A 20,813-nucleotide genomic window follows, 5' to 3' on the forward strand; every position below is an offset into this window, starting at 1 on the left:
TTTGAAGCCAGGTGTCATGAGAATATAAATAATCTCATTATTATTTGAGAGGGTTTTTTTGGGTAGTTTTGTTCGCTCATAATAAAACTATCAAAGTCTTCTATTCTCAACTCATTTCCTGGACATCCCAAACAGAGAAGACTGAGAGGATCCTGTGCCTGAGGTCACAATGTTAAACATGTCTTAACTGATTGGATTAAATAAAGGCGGACAGAGAGAATCTGTCCTTATTGTAGTTTCTTTATAAGGTCATTGGCCCCATGGAAATGTCCCTAGGTGGAGGTAGCATATGAGTGCAGGTTCAGGAAAAAAAAAAGTTCAAGAACCCAAATAATTAGTGAAAAAAGTTGAGGCAATTCTGGAGTGGGAAAGCGTCAGAGAAATGAAATGGTTTGTTTCTCTCTATTGCTTTTGCTAAAGGTATAGTAAAAATACTTTATATTTATTTCTTTATAGTAGGCCAAGCACTGTACTAAGTAAATAAAATATACTATTTTATTAAACATCACTTTACTTCTATGAAGTAGGTGCTATTACTATGCACATTTTGTAGTCAGAGTAACTGAGGCACAGACAGATTCACTCAATTTGAAAACATATTGTCTCATATTGGAGACTTTGGTCTTAATCATTGCATTAACACAATTTAAAAGGACTTCTTCAGAGTGGAAAATGCATGGTACAATTTTCCTATGATCGTAAGACTGTCATCTTTCTTTTAGATATTTGCTTTTCTAGTGAAAATCCTTAGAGAAAAAGCAGTCTTGTTCTTGTAATATAACTTTTCAAGGAGTGACAATTTCATTTGGGAGGTCCCTGCGAAGGATAAAAACTCCCAATACCATCTAGATAGAGAGCACCCAACACTATACCTGGCACATAGTGAATGACTTCAATGGATCACAGTGCCCATCCCTTCTGGTTACTTTTCCTCACTCTCAGCTCAAGAGAAGTAGAAGAGAGGAGCCATTTTCCTTGACTCCCTCTTCACCAGTTGAGGTTTTCCTATAAGGGTGGGGAACTCTGTTCTTTACTGACTGACTTGACTCAAACTGATCATTTTTCATTTCCTAAATTCCATGGTTGTCTGGAAGCCTGCAGGGTGCTGGGTGATCTACATCCTGATATGTAAGTGCTGGGTTTAGTAGTAAAAGAGTGCATGGTTTATGCTTCAATGAAATAAGGGAAGAGAAAATAATGTGGGATGATCTGAGAGTTTTCTTTTCTCTGGATTCCTAGAATGAACAGCTCCTGAAACCTGTGATCAGCCACTAGGCATCCAGTTTGCTGCTGACCCATTTATTCAGTCTCAGTTCTACTTTATCATTCATTCATTCACTCGCTCATGTAATCATCCAGTCACACATTTACTTATTCATTTATTTATTTAATCATTCTTTTCATTGAATAAACATTTAATGACATCTGTATTATAAGAGACCAAGCCTCTATTGTGCTAAGCACTTTACATATGTTAATTCAGTTAAACCTCAATGCACACTGGTGAAACAAGTTAGCATCACTGACTCACAACACACCATATATTTGAGCATATTTTAATAGAGAAGATAGTAGCGAGCAAATAAACAAACAAAAAGACCAAGTCTGGTACACGAAGAGAAGGTTGATATTATAGGAGCTGATGCCAGGGCTTGCGTGCATACAATTCCCATTATATGCCAGTTCTAGAAATCATTTTCTTGTCTTATAAATCTTGGCTGTGTCTGATTGGAGGCCTCTTAGTGATCTATATTATTTCATTCCTCTGTAGCCCACCTGAAAGGATGTCCCTTCACTGTTGATCTTGAGTTCAATGTCTTATTAGAAGTCAAGTCACAGTCAGTAGTTTGGGAAAGAACATGAACTCATTTTTCTTCCTCCCAATGCTTCCATTTACAGAAATAATCTTGATATAAACTTCCAGGTTTATAAATTCATTGGTAATTTGTATTAGAAAGTTACAGAAGTTTATTTGACAGGAGATACTGCTGTTCAACACAGATGTTAGACATGGTTAAATTGCTCTCTGATCTCTGAAATTCAGGAACTATAAATTTTAAATTATACGGTATCCTCATTTTGTCTAAACTCATCATTGGAACTCTTGCTATTTTAAAGCTCAGAATATAGATAGATGTGGATAATGAGGGACAATACTATGGATTTCTAGATTTTACCACAGATACACTAAATTAGATTATCTTGAACTAGATCCCAGGATTCTGCATTTTGATAATTTCTGTGTGATTCTTAGGAGCACTACTGTCTAAGGATTATGATTCTATGCTGTGTACAAGAATCATGACAATATTTTGAATTCTGGGAATTGAAACTCTCTCTATGGTGTCTCACACCTATGAGATTTACCTGCAAAGCACCTTTCACCAATAGTGTGGTGCAGTGAGAGATCCTATAGTATCTAGGATTATAATCTTGAGCGTAAAATAGAAGTGGTATCCTATTTCTGGTAAAAGACACCCAAAATTTCCTCTAACCTAGTCATATTTCCAAAACACGAGTAGAAAAGGTTTAATGTATGAAGATGCTGCTCAGAGATATTAAAGACAGGAAATAATAAAAATTAAAAATATTCTTAGACACAAGTGATACAATGAATGTTTACAGTGTTTGCAAGCAATTTATAATAACAGGCTAAGCCCAATGAAGATTTCGCATTTCCAACAACCTTCTTGAATGCACATTTGACTTCTTCGTTCCTCAAGCTGTAGACCAGATGGTTCAGAATGGGGATGCCCATGGTGTAGCACACAGATGTGATTTTGTCTGTGTCCCTGGAGTGACTGGAGCTGGGCTGTAAGTACATGAAGATGACTGTTCCACAGAAGACAGAAAGAGTGATGAGGTGGGATGCACAGGTGGAGAAGGCCTTCTTCTGTCCTTCAGCTGAATGCATCCTCAGAATACCAATAAAAATAAAAAGATAAGAGTTCACGATGATTAAGAGGGTGAAAAAGACATTAATTGCTGCCAATATAAAAAGCACAATCTCATTTGTGTAAGTATTAGAGCAAGAAAGAGCCAGGAGCGGAAGAATGTCACAGACAAAATTATTAACCACATTGAAATGACAGAAGGAGATGGAAAGTGAAAGCAACATGGATAGACGATTGAAAGAGTCCTCAGAGGTAGGAGCCAGTGGCCAGTAGGACACACGTAGTACTTGTCATGGTTGTGGTGGAACGCAGGGGTTTACACACTGCTGCGTAACAGTCAAAAGCCATTGAGGCCTGGAGCAAACTCTCAATAGTGGCAAAGGCTGCAAAGAACATCTGGGCAGCACATGCATTGTAGGATGTGGTCATATTTCTTGTGAGAAACCCCACCATTACTTTGGGAATGACAGCTGAGGTATAAACACAGTCCACCAAGGAAACGTTACTGAGGAAGAAGTACATGGAAGTGTGGAGCCGGGAGTCCAACAGAATCAAGGTTTTCAACCAGAGTGATAAAGTAAATGAGAGTAAAAAATTATAGATAAAGTGACCTGAAGCTCTAGGGCATCTGTTAAGACCACAAAAATGAATTCCATCACCTCCGAAATATTCTCCATCAAAATCATTTGGAAATTATCATGAGATGCACCTACGACAAGATGGGCAAACACAAAGTTAGGCTAACTGAACACTGCTGTGGGAACTAAAGTGTGGCCAGAGTCTCTTCCTCACATGTCAGCTTCCTGTCCGGTGCAGGAGTTTGTTTGCAAAAAGCTGGATCAAATGCTGAGTTGGTGTGGGTTGAGTGAACTCATTCATCTGGAAGTGGTATGAGCACTGGAATGTCTCTGCGAACACAGGCCAATATAAGTAGCTTGCATTATGACTCTGAGATACATTTCAACTTGCCTGGTCTATGGTATACTCCATGACACTAAAGCACACAGACTTTTTCACTCCTTGCCATATCTTGCAAGTGCCCTAGTCTGTACTTTGTAAGACACATACTATTCTTATCTGGACTCTGCTTTTCTAGGTAGACAGTTTCATGCTTTAACTATTTAGTCCCCGACACACGTGCATTTCCCATTTTTGATAGACCCCCCACCAACTTGCTCTTAGTAGCTGAAGATACACAATATTTTGGGGCCCTGATATAGGACATTTACATGTTTCTCTCTAATTTATCAGGGCCCTTAATTGGGTACTTCTCTTTAAACATTGGCCTCTAAAATTCTTACAGATGTCTTGGTGTCTTTCAAAACTCAAAACCCAAAAGAGCAGTTTTCAAATGGTTGAAGTAGAGCATTAACTGCTTTCTGTTTATGTCATGGTCTTTATTTTTCTCGTAGGCTGGTTTCCATGTCCCACCATCACTCATGGCTTTGCTTTATTGTAGGGAGGGAGAATAGGAGAAAATGGAAAATTTACTTTTGGTTTCCCCTAAGCCTCTGTGCCCTCAATCAAGCTGCAGATCTCTTGGCATATTTCATAGTATATCAAGTGTGCTTATCTCCGGTGGTGACTCAGGTGACTGCTTATTGTGATGTTGTGGTTATAGCATGTGAGGCTCTCTTAACCCAAGAGAAACCTGACTATGGAGTCTTGAGTAACATTCATTTCTCCTGAATTAATTATCCTTCATATCGAAGGCAGGAGACCATACAGTCCTTGTCTGTAAGGATAACCATCACGAAATCTATTCTTTACTTCCCTCACGGGCTACCCTGCTCTTATGTGGCAATGACAATGAAAGCTCTTTGAAAATCATAAAAGATATGAATACTTTAAAATCAGGCAATCTAAGCCATGACTTTTGCATGGCCCATCTCATCTCTTGGTTACTGTAGGATGTATTTCCAACAGTATTGACTGTCCAAACTCTGATGTTCCTAAGTAAATTGCCAAACATTTGAGATACCCAAACAGATGTTGAAGGTATTACAACCCCTGAAGTCCAGAAAGGAAGGTATATTCTTTGCATGGCTACTCCTAAACACATTTTAAATAATTTTTTAAAAGTGTAATTTTTCTTTTGAGTATAACCATTATCCCAATCATTTGACGGGACATCTGATGGTAATGAGCAGGGAAATCTGGGTGCTGTAGAGCAGCTTTTTAGAGTGCAAACAACAGTGGACAAGAGGTCAGAAGATAACTAGTTAACAGGTGTCGGTGGGACGGCTCTTCAGCCACTCAGGGCTTTCCTTTCTTTTTTCTTTTGTATTTGTTTGTAAAATAAAAATGATTGGACTGCTTAGCACGCCTTGCAATTCTAAGTGGCTATGACTGTGTTTTCTTGATACTTGCTTCTGTTCTAGGAACAGACAAATTAGGGTACAAAGAAAGCGGTATAGAAAACCTTCATCACATCCAGACCACTGACTTGAAGGCCACACCACATACGGTAAAGCATCATGCTGGAGAAATTCCTTCCCTACCTGTGGAGCTCTATGTTGTGGAACAGAATCTAGGCTTGTGCTCTTGAAATATCAAGGCAGAGACAGCAACAAGTCTCTCAAGGGAAACCTTTAGAATTGTGTGACTGAATATCCCAGGGGGATCCTGATCACAGGTTGGCCCTCCCAGTCTGACCTTGACTAGAGATATCAGGATATTTTGCATTTGGACTGAGAATGGTTAGGAAGACATGGAGTAATGGAAGATTGGGGGAAAGAGCCTTTAGTCATCAAATCAGCAGTGCCACAGCCATGTTAGGCAACAAAAATAAAAGCTTCACCAAAATCTCTGACTCAGGCAATGTCAGGACCTCATGCAAGCTTTTTCATAAGTACCTTTTCCTCAAAGGTCTACATATCTCCCCAGAAATTTGTTTGCTTTTTCTAATTTTTTCAACAAAATACCCATTTGTCTTACCGCTACAGAGCTGGACTGGGGATCTTTTTTCTTATTTAGAGAACTAATATTATTTAATCCGTTATTTCCTCTGTATGGTTGGCTATGATCCCAAATGCCAAGGAAGAATTATCTCTTATCAATGCAATCAAGTGCTGTGTGGTTATGTGGCTTAGCTTCACTCCTAGTCTTGTCACCTTTTGCAGTGTTACCTTAGTTAATGTATTTAATATCTTCAAATTTCATTTTATCATCTATAAAAAGAAGATACTAATAACTGTATATCTCTCATAGGAGAATCATAAAGATAAAATGAGTTGACATGTATACAAAGAACACCATGATGTCTAGCATATAGCAAGAGATCAATAAATTTAAGTACTACCTTTTTAACATAAATAAAAATTGATATATCATGTGGAATAAAACCAGTGGTGTTCAAACATTATATCTGCTTCCCTTATTTCCCTGTCTCCCCCCAAAACACAGCTAGGTAGAGCCACCAACTAGCTTTATAGAATGGACTGGAGAAGAAGCAATATGTATCATTTTGGAGTTGAAGTATAGAAAGGCCTATTTACAACTATTCATTTGCCTCCCCTCCTGCTGTTGTCACTAAGGAGGTTGCATTTTCCCAAGGGCAGAGCTACAGATGGCAAAACCTCGATCGGCCTGGGTATTTGAGTTAACCTGTAGAGAAAGGCTTCTTTTTTCTTAGACAACTTATGATGCACGTATATCAGCAGAAATAAGAAATAAATTTTTGTTGTCTTAAATCATTGGAATTTTGGATTGATTTATTATGGCAGTGTAACCTAGTCTACCTATCATGACTAATACAATGTATAATAAACTGTGTATGTTTTACGGAGTATGCGTTTTTTTTAACATATGACATATCTTTGGGTATCACTCTCCTCTTATTTCTTCTTTTTTATATAACAGCCTTGTTGTGATATAATTAATAGATCTTTAAATTTTCCCACTCAAAATGTAAAATTCCATGAATTTTAATATATTTAGAACTGTGCATTTATCATCACAATTAATTTAAGTACATTTTCAACACCTGGAAAAAAAAAACCTAGTACTGATTAGCAGTCACTTACATTTGCTTCCCCACATCCTGGTTCTAGGAAACCACTATCTACTTTTTGTCTCTATATGTTTGTTAGTATGTATATTTCATATAAATAGAATAACACAATATGTGGTCATTAGTGACTGTATTCTTAAACTTAGAGTAATGTTTGCAAAGTTCTTCCATGTTGTAACATATATCAGTACTCCATTCCTTTATATGACTGGATAATATTCCATTGTGTGGATAAACCACAATTTACTAATGCATTTATCAGTTGATAAATACTTGAGTTCTTTTCACCTTTTGGCAATTTTGAATAATGCTACCACGAATATTTACATACAAATTTTATCTGAACATATGTTTTCAATTCTTCCAAGTATATGTCTAGAAGCAAAATTATTGGGCTATACAGTAACATTTTGAGGACCACCAAACCACAGCTAGTGTACCATTTTAAATTCCCCCCAGCAATGTATTAGGATTTCTGTTTTTCCACACTGTCTCCAAAATGTACTACTTTCATATCTTAAATCACTACCATTCAAATAGGTGTAAAGTGGTATTATAGATTTGGTCTGCATTTCTCCACTGACTAAGGATGCTAAGTGTCTCTGTGCTTATTGGCCATTAGTGTGTCTTCTTTGAAGCAAAGAATATTCAAATATATTGCCTATTTTAAAATTTGGCAATTAGTTTTTCTAGTATGAAGTTGTAAGAGTTCTTTTAAAAAATTTTTTAGTATGCATTATGGGGTATGAGTGTAATTTTGTTACATGGATAGATTGAGCAATGATAAATCAGGGCTTTTAGAGTATTCATTACCTGAATAATGTAATAATGAATTCACTAATTAATTTCTCACCATTCACTTCCCAACACCCTCATCCTTCTGAGTCTCTATTATCTACCATTCCACACTCTATGCCCATGTATGCACATTATTTAGCTCCCACTTATAAATGAGAACATGTGGTATTTGTTTTCTGTGTCTAAGTTGTTTCACTTAAGGTAATAGCCTTCAGATATTTCATTGATTAATTAAACTGGTTTTTTTGAAGCACACAAATATTATTGCAAAACTGTTTTTTGTTCCTTTTAATTTTATCAATGTTTGCTTCATGTGTTTTGAGCCTCTGATGCTTGATGCACATATGTTTATAATTATCTTCTTGATAAATGAACTCTTTTCAACATATAAAATTGTTTTTGTACCTATAACAGGGTTGAAACAATTATTTATTTTTAATTAACAAAAAATTATGTATATTTATGGTGCACCGATGTGATATTTTGATATATTTATATATTTTGCAATGACTACATAAAGCTAATTAATATATGAATTACCTCATTTTTTTTGATGGTGAGAACACTTAAAATCCTCTCTCTTAGCAATTTTTACAAATATAATACACAAAACCCAATATATTAGTATTAAATATAGTCGTCTGGTTGCACAAATTTTGAGTCGAGTTAATTAATTTTCTATGTATTAAATTATGTATCTGTGTAATTGGAAAAATAATACTTTCTCCCTTTATAATAGATGGATGAAATCAATAGATCTTATAGACTATTTAATGTATTGTCTGTTTCATACTAAGGATGCAATGTTTACTACTACTATGACTAATACAACTACTGCTACAAATACTTCAGCTATTATCATAAGAGAGAGAGATATAGTATTAATAAAGAAGTGATGTAATAAATGAAGTGGCATAAATATGAAAATATAATCATAGTGTAATTAATAAAAGGCAATTAAAAAAATTAAGAACTGAACATAGAAATGAGAGACTAGAGAGAATCGAACCTTAAGAGAAAAATTAAAATATCTCGGGTTATAGATAAAATATAACCACTTAGGAAAAGACTCCCAGAGACCATTTATGCCAATTGTATAATGAAGATATATTTACAGATAAGTGTAAATATATTCAAACTTAGATGGATGCGGCCTTGAAGCCATTACTACCATTCCTTACATCCTAGTTTCATGTTCTGCAAAACCCTAGCTTATATAATGAACTTATTTCACAAAGATTTAAAAATTTAATTTAATGCAATGGTAAAACCCTGCTAAGACAATGCCTGACACGAGAAATGAATTCAGTGTTAGTTCTCTCTCAATGCCATTATTGAAGGAATGAATTTATTAATGCGGGAGTGGGTTTGTTCCCTCTTGCTCTCTCTCATTCTCTCTTTACCTTCCCACCATGGAATGATGTAGAAAAATAGACCTTATCTATTGTCAGTCACTGGATTGTGGGCTTCCTAGCCTAAACAACAGTGAACCAATATGTTCCTTATAAATAACCCAGTCTGTGGGCCAGGAGCAGTGGCTTACACCTGTAATCCCAGCACTTTGGGAGGCAGAGACGAGAGGACTGCCTGAGACCAGGGGTTCGACCAGCCTGGGCAACTTGACGAGACATCCTCTCTAAAATAGATTTGAAAAAATAGCCAGGTGAAGTCCAGCTACTTGGAAGGTTAAGGTGGAAGGATCGCCTGAGCCCAACAGGTGGAGGCTGTGGCAGCCATGAGTGTGTCCCTGCACTCCATCCTGGGCAACAGAGTGAGACTCCAACTCAAGAACAAACAAACAAACAATAATCCAGTCTGTGGCATTCTAATATAGGCACAAATGAAGAAAGACAAAATATATTCTTTTAAAAAAGCTGCCACAACAATTGTTTGTGCATATAAAAAAAATTAAATGTAAACTGAAACCGTATGTTCCCCTAAACCTCCGTGCAAATATTTATAAAAATACTTTATTGAAAATGAGGATTATCAAATGCTTAGGCAGACTTTGATTGAGTATTAAAATTGTATAACAAATGTGGGATTTATCCACACTGAAGGGAGATTAGAAAAAAGTTGATCTAAATAATGCTGGAAAACTGTGGTGACTAAAAAGTCTGTCGAAAAATAAAAGGAAATATACCTACATATAATATTGTTGTTGCTAAAGTTGTTTCTCATTAGGGCACAGATGAACAATTATGGAACTGCCTAAGTTTTGTGTGGCGTCAAATAAGGAAATCTATGAATAGGGGTTGTTCAGCGCCAAGTTAATAAACTTGGCGCTGAACAACCCCTATTCATAGAAGTTATCAATAAGAAAGGGGGTGGGTTGTAAACTGGATTAGAGTCAGAAATACCAGTACGAAGTTATGTTTAGCTTAGTATCAATATGATGGCCAGATATAGGAATACGTATTGTTCTATGTACACATGTATATATTTCATATATGCTAGTTCTGTCTCTAAGAGAACCTGGGCAGTAAATTGGTTGGTTATTTTTTCATCCCAGCAGTCAGGACTGAAGCTCTAGCTTGAGAGGTTCTCAGGCTGCTTGTTTACCAATGTGAGTGCATCAGCCTGAGAGGCCTGCCTGAAACTTGCCACACTGTTACCAAAGTACCCACCCTTTGTGTCTGCTTAGTTTTTCTCTGGCTATCTCCTGTCTCATTCCCCTTCTGGAGTAAACTGATACAGATTTTCCAGGTTAACCTGGGCTTCAAGGGTCTTAGGTCCATGGATCTGGTTCGCCTAGCTGACCCTGAGGGGCTGCTTAGCCTAGCCCCACAAGTGTTGACTCTTCTGGGCTGGCAAGCCAAGTCCTGAGGGGGTTGCTGGTTCCCTGGGCTGGCAAGACTAGCCTCTGGAGTGTCTCAGCTTCAGAGCCCCGCCTTCTTCCAGCAGCTCTTCCAGTATAGTTGGTTGTGTCTGCTGGCAAGCCAGCAGCCGGGTGCATGGCTCTTTGGCTCCTAGGATTTTCTGCAGCTCTTCAGGTTGGGGCTCCTGTCTTGTGCCCAGGAGGAATGAGGGACATGGATGGCTGGAGAGTGAAAACCAGGAATTGTTGAGAGGACAGAAAAGCTCCCACAGTGGGAGGGGACTCTAGGGGGATGCCAATTTGGAGCTGAAACCTGGTGCTAATAGATCCCTGAGACTGAGCTCCCAGGGACCTTGTTTACCAATGTGAGTGTATCAGCCTGAGAGGCCTGCAGGAAGTTTGCTACTTTGTTACCAGAGGACCCAGCCCTGTCTGTCTGCCTAGCTTTTCTCTAGCTATCTCCTGTCTCAGTGGCTGCTATTATTTCTTGGCTTGTGATTATATCACTTCATTCTCTGCTTCTGTGGTCACACTGTTGATTTTTTAAAATCTGTGGTCTCTTATCTGAAGCCTTCTCCTAATTATACATGGATTGTTTTTAGGGTCTACACAAATAAATAATCTGCCACAATCACTCAGTCTTTAAATACTTACCTTAATCACGCCTGCTTTGTTCTTTTTATGCCATATAAAGTAACATTGACAGGTTTCAGATATAAGGTCATAGATCTTTTGGTGGGCTGCTATTCTGACCACCGCCAGATTATACGGGAACATCATGCACTATCTTTGAAAATTTTCTGCAAATAATTCTAAGATAACTAGTTTTCTAAATAATTCCAAAATACTTTAATTATTTTAAATAATAGTTGGACATTTTCCCAGCAGGAGAAATACCAGTATAAAGCCAGAAGTAATTATTTGTGTTATACCATGCTGCCTTACCCACGCTAGCAAGAGCATCTTAGCACATTCATGCACAATCTTCGAATACTGAGATATGGAAGCATCGAATGGTATAGGGACAATAGAGAAGATATGGGTGCACACTCCTGTGAGGAGTGTTTGCATAGTAAAGCGCTCCCTGAGGATCAAAATTAAAAGCATAAACATTGTGCATTGTGTTTGCATGTTGAATATATGTTACGTTCATTACTGACTGCTATTGTCATGTTTATATTCTAGTGCATTTAGAAACATATCAGTTAGTTGGGTAATTTGTATGTATGAAGTAGTTTTCTAAATATCATCATAAATTGAACTTTTATATAATCTCATATTTAATTTCTTTTTATGAGTTACAGAATAGTATTTATTTTTGTGCTACTTTCCACCTAGTGAGATATCATTTAAAAGTAAAAATGATGAGATGATTCATTTAGCGATGAGACTCCCAAGAAGTCATTGTGTCTAAAAGTGGGGAGTGCAAGTGTTGAATGAAATGCAGAGAAAAAAATTCCAGCAAAGCAGAAAAGAAGCTATGCCTCTTGAAATGTGCTATATGCCTATCTAGAGGGTTTTTAATTGTGGCTCAAAGATTCAATATATTGATACAGTTGGACACAAAGCTTAATTATTTTATTCACTCGCTTAACAAAAAATGATTAAGAATCTACAGATATGTATTTAGGCACTGAGCAGGATCATGCCGGCACAACAGAAAAATTTTGCTCTCCTGAAGTTTAAATTCTAACTGGGAATGATGGCTGACACACGAGTGAGCAAAGACATAGGGGAGTGTTGGAAGGACATGAAGAATAGCGCAGGGTGAGAGGCAGTGCACCTGGGGAGGGGAGAGGGACTGTTATAGAAAGGAGGCTAGGAAAGGCTTCTGTGAAAAATTGATATTTGTTGAAGCAGAGACCTGAGTGGAGGGACAGCAAGTACAAATGCCCTGGGGCAGATGCATGCTTGGAGTGGTGAAGAAATATTCAAGTGATTAGTGTAGATGAAGAGAGACTGAAGACTGGGAGAGTGACAAGAGATGATGCATCTCAACTAAATTAAGAATGAATGAAGCCCAGCCTGTAATCCTGTGCCTTGGGAGGCTGAGGTGAGTGGATTGCCTGAGCCCGTGTGTTCAAGACCCGCTTGGGCAACTTGGCGAGACCTCATCTCTACAATAAATCAAAAATTAGCTGGGGGTGGTAGCATGTGCCTGTAGTTCCAGCTACTTGGAAGGCTGAGGCGGAAGGATCGCCGGAGCCCAGCAGGTCGAGGCTGCGGTGGCCGGGAGCGGCCACTGCACTCCAGTCTGGGCGACAGAGTGAGACTCCAACTCAAAAAAACAAACAAACAAAAAATGAATGAATGAACAACATTAAACATTCCAAAGCAGTTGAAGAGAGACAAAATGTAAAATATTGCTAATACCTCAGGCCACAAATAGTGTGAAAGTTGGTAGTCACATACAGATAAATAAATGCATGCTTTTACTTTTACTTCATTTTCATTATACTATGACTATTTTATCCTTTTGAAAAGGGATTATAAAAATGTAATCCAAAAATGACTTAGTCAAGACAGGCATATTAATTTACTTAAGGTGCTTTAGCAATACATCTCTCAATATATATGCCAAAGATATGAGTAATTACTTTCATTTAAAGTTATATTCCCAATCCAAGTAAAGACCCACCAGAGAAAGAGAACTACTGGTCGATATCTTTGATGAATATAGATGTTAAAATTCTCAACAAGATCCTAGCAAACCAGATTCAACAACATATCTCACAAATCATCCATCACGCCCAAGTAGGCTTCATCCCTGGGATGAGAACCTGGTTCAATATTCGTTAGACCATAAATGTAATTAAATATGTTGATAGACACAAAAGTCACATGATTATATCATTAGATACAAAAAAACTTTTGATAAAATCCTGTACCGCTTCTTGATTAAAAACCCTTGAATATCTAAGCATAGGTGGAACATACCTCAAAATAGTGAAAGCCATCTATGAGAAATCTACAGCCAGCATACTCCTAAACAGAAAAATTGGAACCATTTCCCCTGAAAACTGGAACAAGACAAGGATGCCCACTCTCACCCCTCCTGTTTAACATAGTTTTGGAAGTCCTAGCTAGAGCAATCAGAGAAGAGAAGATGATCATGGGTATTCAAATAGGAAAAGAGGAAGTCAAGTTATCTCTCTTTGTAGATGACATGATTATATAACTTGAAAACCCAAGAGAATCTGCCAAAAATCTTCTGCACTGATAAAAGACTTTGACAAAATCTTAGGGTATAAAATAAATGTACAAAAGACAATCGCATTTCTACACACCAATAATAGAAATACAGAAACCCAAATAAAAAGCACAATTCCATTTATAATGGCCACACACACAAAAAAAGAAATACCTTGGCATCTCCCTAACCAGAGATGTAAAAGACCTTTGCAATGAACACTACAAAACACTGCTCAAAGAAATCAAAGATGACACAAACAAGTGGAAAAATACTCCATGCTCATGGATTGGAAGAATCAACATTGTTAAAATGTCCATGTTACCTAAAGTAATCTGCAGATTTCATGTAATACCCATCAAATTACCAGCAACATTCTTCTCAGATCTAGAAACAAAATACAGGAATTCATATGGAAACATAAACAACCAAGAATAGCCAAAATAATCCTCAGCAAAAAGCACAAACAGGAGGTATAACACTCCCAGACTTTAAACTAGATTATAAAGCAACAACAATAATAATAAAAAAAGCCTGGTATTGGTATAAGAACAGGCATACAGACCAATGGAATAGGTTGAGATTCCAGAAGCAAAACCTCAATTTCTCAACCAACTCATCTTCGACAAAGCCTCCACCACACACTACTGGAGAGAGGAGAATCTGTTCAGTAAATGGTGCTGGGAAAACTGGCTGACCACCTGCAGAAGATTCAAACAGGACCCCCATCTATCCCCATACACCAAAATTAACTATAAATGGATCACGGACCTCAATGTAAAACTTCAGCCTGTAAGAACCCTAGAAAATGCAAGAAACACTCTTAGGAAGCTGGAACTGGCAACAAATTCCTGATCAAAACCCGAAGTGCCCAGGCCATAAGAGAAAAGATAGACAAGTGGGACCTCATCAAAGTGGCAAGCTTCTACAAAGCCAAAGAAACCATCAAGAGAGCAGGGAGACAGTCCACAGACTGGGAAAAAATATTTGCCAACTCCATGTCTGACAAAAGCCGAACATCAAGGATCTACAAGGAACTCAAACGTGCTGAAAAGAAAAAAACAAACAACCCTATTATGAAGTGGACTAAAGATATGAATAGAAATTTCTCATAAGAAGACATAAGAGCAGCCATCAGATATATGAAAAAATGTTCAGCCTCACTAGTCATCAAGCAGATGCAAATTAAAACTACACTGAGATACCACCTAACTCCAGTCAGAAAGGCCATCATCAATAACTCAAAAAATAACAGATTGCAGGAGAGGATGTGGTGAAAAGGCAACACTTCTACGTTGTTGGTGGGAGTGCAAACTATGTTCAGCCTCTGTGGAAATCAGTGTGGCGATTCCTAAAAGTTCTAAAAATCGATCTTCCATATGACCCTGCAATCCTCCTACTGGGAATACCCGGAAGAACTCAGGTCACTCTATGAAAAAGATACCTGCACACGTATGTTTATCGCAGCATTGTTCACAACAGCAAGAACATGGAACCAACTATGTTGCCTATCAAAAGAGGACTGGATAAAAAAATGTGGTACCTGTACACAATGGAAGACTATGCAGCCATAAAGAAGAACAAAATCATGAACTTTGCAGCAACCTGGATGGAATTAGAGTTTATAATACTGAGTGATCTCTCACAGAAACAAAGAGCTGAGTATCACAAGTTCCCACTCATAAGTGGACCTTGAACAACTACCATATTACTATAAGAAAAGGATTGAAAGTGGCGGGAAACTGCGGGGATGGGGTGGGGGGTGGGGAGGTGGGATTGACAGTAGTCGATATTTTCCTGGGAAGCAGGGGGCACACCTCATCAATAAGGGTAACTGCATGGTGAATATTTGTATACCTAGCCCTGAATTGTACCCCACAATTTAAAAATAAACAAAAGCTATATTCTCTTTTTACTCCAACAAGAACTCTTTTTTTTTTTGAGTTGGAGTCTCACTTCGTCGTCCAGACTGGAGTGCAGTGACACGCTCCTGTCTACCGCAGCCTTGACCCGCTGGGCTCCAGCGATCCTTCTGCCTCAATCTTCTGAGTAGTTGGAATTACAGGCACGCACTACCACACCCAGCTGATTTTTTTTTGATTTATTGTAGAGATGAGGTCTCACCAAGTTGCCTGGGCGGGTCTCGAACTCACGGGCTCAGGCAATCCACTCATCTCCGCCTCCCAAAGCACTGGGATTACAGGCTGAGCCACTGAGCCCAGCAAACAAGAACTCTTAGGACAGCTATTAAACTTAATAAAAAATATTCACAGCAACCTGGATGGACTTCGAGTCTATAATACTGAGTGATCTTTCACAGAAACAAAGAACTGAGTATCACATGTTCTCACTCATTAACGGACTTTGAACAATTATTGTAATACTATAAGACAAGGATTGACAGTAGCGGGAAACTGCCTGGAGTGGGCAGGAAAGCAGGACTGGTAGTAGTGGGAATCTACCTGGGGAAGGAGGGGCACACCTCAGCAACAAGGATACCTGCATAATGGAGGATTGTATATCTAACCCTGAATTGTATCTCACATCTTTAAAAGAAAAAAAGAAAAAAATAATAACATTAGTCACAAATTTATATTCTAATACTCTGATTAATGAACTTATTTCAACACTAGTCACATTCCATTTACCTTTGGCTAATTTTCTACTCCCATGTGTTTGTGCTTACATGGGTGCACTTCTGTTCATGGCTTTGTTTTTGTAACTGTTTTAAACATATGTTGCTATTAACATACAATAGAGAAAATGTCTATTGAAAGAGTGCTGCTGCCTGAGCCGAGAAGAAAGTGGAAGCAAAGAAGGAAGAATCTGAGGAGTCTGATGATGACATGGGCTTTGGTCTGTTTGACTAAGCTTTTTATAATGTGTTCAATAAACAGCTGAACTCTGAAAGAAAGAAAGAGTGAATGAAAGAAATCTCCTAAATAAGCTTTTTTTTTTGCCAAGCAGAACTGAAACATTGTATGCTTCCCTTTAGCCATCCTCATTCAGGTATTACATTTCTAGACAACAGACTTTTGAAGAGGTAAGGGTATTACTTCCAAAATGTAACCTCAGTGTGGATTTTAAAATGTCAAATGTCACTGGGTATCTGGAGAACACCAGAGAGGAATGAAATGAGGTTGTTCATCATACCATGTTAAACTCACAATCCTAAAAATGATTTTATTGTAGTCTTCCCAATAACTTTCTTGAATGCAGTCTTCACCTCCTTATTCCTCAGACTGTAGACCACAGGGTTCAGCATTGGTATGACCATGGTGTAAAACACAGCTGCAATTTTGTCTGTGTCCATGGAATGACTGGAGCTGGGCTGTATGTACATGAAGATAATAGTCCCATAGAAGATGGAGACTGCAGTGAGGTGGGAGGCACAGGTGGACAAAGCCTTCTGGTATCCTGCAGCTGAGGGTACCTTTAGGATGGTGACAAATATGAATAGGTGGGATATCAAGATAACTAGAAGGGCAAAGAATATATTGAAGCTGGCTACATAAACAAGAACCCGTTCTTTCACATGTCTATCTGAGCAAGACAAAGCCATGACTGCAGGAATATTGCAGAAAAAGTGATGAACCACATTGGACATACAGAAAGAGAGACTGAATGTTTCCCCAGTGTGGATAGAGGCATTCAGGAAACCACCAACATAGCAGCCTATGGTCAGACATGTACACACACCTGTCGTCATGGCGGTAGTGTAATGCAGGGGTTTGCACACTGCTGCGTAGCGGTCATAAGCCATTGATGCCAAGAGTAAATTTTCCACACTGGCAAAGCCTCCAAAAAAGAATGCCTGCGCAGCGCAAGCACCATAAGAAATGACCTTGTCTCCTTTAAGGAGTCCAGCCATGACCTTGGGAGTGACAGCTGAAGAGTAGCAAAAGTCCACTAGAGACAGGTTACTCAGGAAAAAGTACATTGGATTATGGAGATGAGAGTCCCAGAGAATCAAAATGACCATCCCCAGGTTTCCAGCCACATTGATGAGGTAAATGAGAGTGAATATGATAAAGAGAGGGATGTGCAGCTCTGAGGCATCAGTTATTCCTAGAAGGATGAATTCTGTCACTTCTGTATTGTTCTCCATCAACATTATTTGGTAATCAGGAGATGACCTATCACAATGAGACATAAAGGAGCAGAGCATTAAGTGTAGTAGAGATTGCAGTGAAACGGAAATGTTAATATACCATATGCATTATTTCATTGTAGCAATAATATGCTATATTATTATACTTAACTAATACATGAGCTTAACAACAAAATTGAGTGCATTCATTATTTATATAGCTCTATACCGTTGTATGAAGGAACTGCATGGATCCTCTCTGCAGTTTTAAAATTTTATATGTTTATAAGCTGAGATTTGGGAAATGTAATGAATTTTCCAACATGACAATTCTAGAATTAATAAATCAGGCAGTTCAACTTTTTCTTGCCTAATAAATTCATAGACTTCTATGTTGCTAAAGTATCAGCAGCTGTTCCAGACAGTTTTACATCTATATTCACTGATTCCTCTCAACAAATTTGTGAAGTTGAGTGGTTATTACCTTCATTTAGAATGTGAGGTACCAGAGATTGAGTAATTTTGCCATGTTTAAAGAAGTATTCATTGGCAGGCAAAGCTTTGACCTCAGATGGAAGGTTTACCAAGTCCAGGGGTCTAAATCGAACTTAAATCAAACTTAATTCAACTGAATTTACTACTCCTTGTCTCCATTATTCCATACTGTTTGAGGTTTCACAATGAATTAACTGAGAGATGCATGCATAGTAGACGTGGTGAGATAACTGGGTCTGTAGGAGAATGTATAACCTGCTGAGACAATTCTGAGGGGGAGGGAACAGCACTGGGCATAGAGCTTTGGCTCTAGGAAGAGGTGCATGTCATCCCTACGTGTACAACCTACGGATCACGGGTCCTAACCTAACTTTCCTGAACCAGATTTTCTTCATCTACAAAATAATGATGATAATGAGACCTACACCAAGGTATTATTTGTGGATTAAATGAGACAGTACATTTTAAAAATGTCTGTGAGTAAAATGCTATGTGTTTAGCACAGCCTGATGCGTGCTAGCTGTGCTGTTATCATTAGGATAAAATGATGACTTCTATCTGGTTGAAGAAGGTAGGAGGCAACATAAGACTTTAGGTGAGCATGAGGTTTTAAGTCTTGAAGACTCACTGTTAAATTTGCTTTTTTTTAAACACACTTTTTAATCTCAGATTTAACGAACGCTCTAATGGTTCATGCTCTGCCTATAAGATTGCCTGCTCTGTTTGTTTCACGTAGACACCTTTTGCTAAAGTCTTTCTTAAAATTCATAATTTTCTTGTGTTGAACATCTCTTTTTATTATTACTGTTATTGCATAGTTGCATAATGGATATTGAGGATTGGAAGTTCATAGTTTGTGGGCTACCTTTAGCCCACAGATATGTTTTCTCGGGGGGAAATTTGAATTAAAAAATTTTTTTTATTTGAATTTGTTCGAGTGTAGAAAGAGTGCTTTAAATATTTTAAATTTTAATGTGAAGTTTTTAGAAACACATCCATCTTCTTCTAAATCCAACTCCCTATTATTCTCCTCCTCTTCCTTTTGCGACTTCAGTGTACAAGTCTAGCCCATGAGGGCTTTAAGTTTTCCCATCTTAACGTACATAACCACTTGTAGTATATACTATGTTCCACAACATATGATTGAAGTTTACATATAAATGTGTGCACGAGCATGTGTGGATGTGCCTGAGTGTATGTAAGGCAGATATTTTTATCACTTATTTACCAATAAAGCAATTAATGATTTGTGAAATCATATAATACTGTTCAACTCTACAGCTAGTATGAGGAAGATTCAATATTTAAACCCCCCAATAAAAGATTTAAACCTAGCTCCATCCTAATGAAAAACCTGTGGTTTTGGCCCCATCATTCTCAGCATGTGTAGATGTGCTAATAATAATAAACATGAAATTATGGGATTATGATGAAAATGTAAAAATGGAGTTTAGATCTTGCCAATTCATGTAAGTCTCTGTATAGTTTAAAAAGTGTCACTTCACTCAACATTTATTTATTTTTAAAAAATCTCCAACTAGAGGACAAGAGATAGTAAATAAATTGCAATTACCACCTAATAAATCATAGTATCACCCATACTATTTTTGTTACCATTTATAGAAAGCAGATTCACAATTTTTCATAAGTATTGCTAAACTCTCTATTGATGGAATTGTAACATATACATCTCAGCCTCACTTCAATGTTTCAGAAATATGTTCAAAATCTTTATTTCTATGAGCAAATAAATCAAAGTAGGAATATCTAACCCACTACTTTTGCATGAATTACCCTTTTTACTAAAAGTGTACATTGAATATAGAAACTTACCTTATTCCTTGGAAACAAGTGAAAGGCACTCCTGAGTAGTGTGTTTGAAACCAGAAATTCTTCCATTGAATCATGCATAAAGTGCGAAACTGTTAGGGGAGAAATGGGTGGGGTAGGCAGTTGAGGGAAACTGCTAGGGGAGGGAGAGGCATATCTCATCAACAAGGGTACCTGCATGATCAATGTTTATATACCTAACCCTGAAATGTACCCCACATATTTATAATAAAAATAAATAAATAAATAAATGATGTTTGAGAAACTCTCTTGCAGACAGTGGTCAAAAGGCTGGGAGGACTCTAAGGCAGGAAAAATGGAAGAAAACACTCGTACATTTTGAGATATAGAATGTACCAGGTCTTCCTTCTGTGTCCTTGCAGGACTCACTTATCTGCCCTTCTTATTAGTAAAATAAAGATTATAAAATTACTTCTCCCACATAATCCACATTACATCTGTGAATCGCAAATGAAGAGAGGTCTAAAAAACAACTTGCTAAGTGATTATTATTTTAAAGTTATTCAATATAATTTTAATCTTTGAGTGTTTCCCTGGCTTATAGCAAATCTTCAATTCAGAAAGCCTATTTGTACTAACAAATATTTGCATTCAGATGGATAAATAATGACCAAAGTGGCCCAGCACACAGTCTGGTCCTAGAATCCTGGAACATATAGTTTTTG

At 37.7% G+C, this 20,813-nt stretch overlaps 1 protein-coding gene across 1 annotated transcript; it reads right to left on the minus strand.

Moving 5' to 3' along the window:
- Nucleotides 1-16,875: 16,875 nt before the first annotated feature.
- LOC103275716 (olfactory receptor 5B3-like) lies at nucleotides 16,876-17,823 on the minus strand. Its single transcript, XM_008073112.2, has one exon. It carries the CDS (start codon nucleotides 17,818-17,820, stop codon nucleotides 16,876-16,878), a length of 945 nt encoding a protein of 314 aa, XP_008071303.1. The 5' UTR covers nucleotides 17,821-17,823.
- Nucleotides 17,824-20,813: the final 2,990 nt, after the last annotated feature.

This window comes from Carlito syrichta, unplaced genomic scaffold (genome assembly GCF_000164805.1).
Source record: "Carlito syrichta isolate Samal-C Ts95f unplaced genomic scaffold, Tarsius_syrichta-2.0.1 Scaffold315647, whole genome shotgun sequence".
NCBI lineage: Eukaryota > Metazoa > Chordata > Mammalia > Primates > Tarsiidae > Carlito > Carlito syrichta.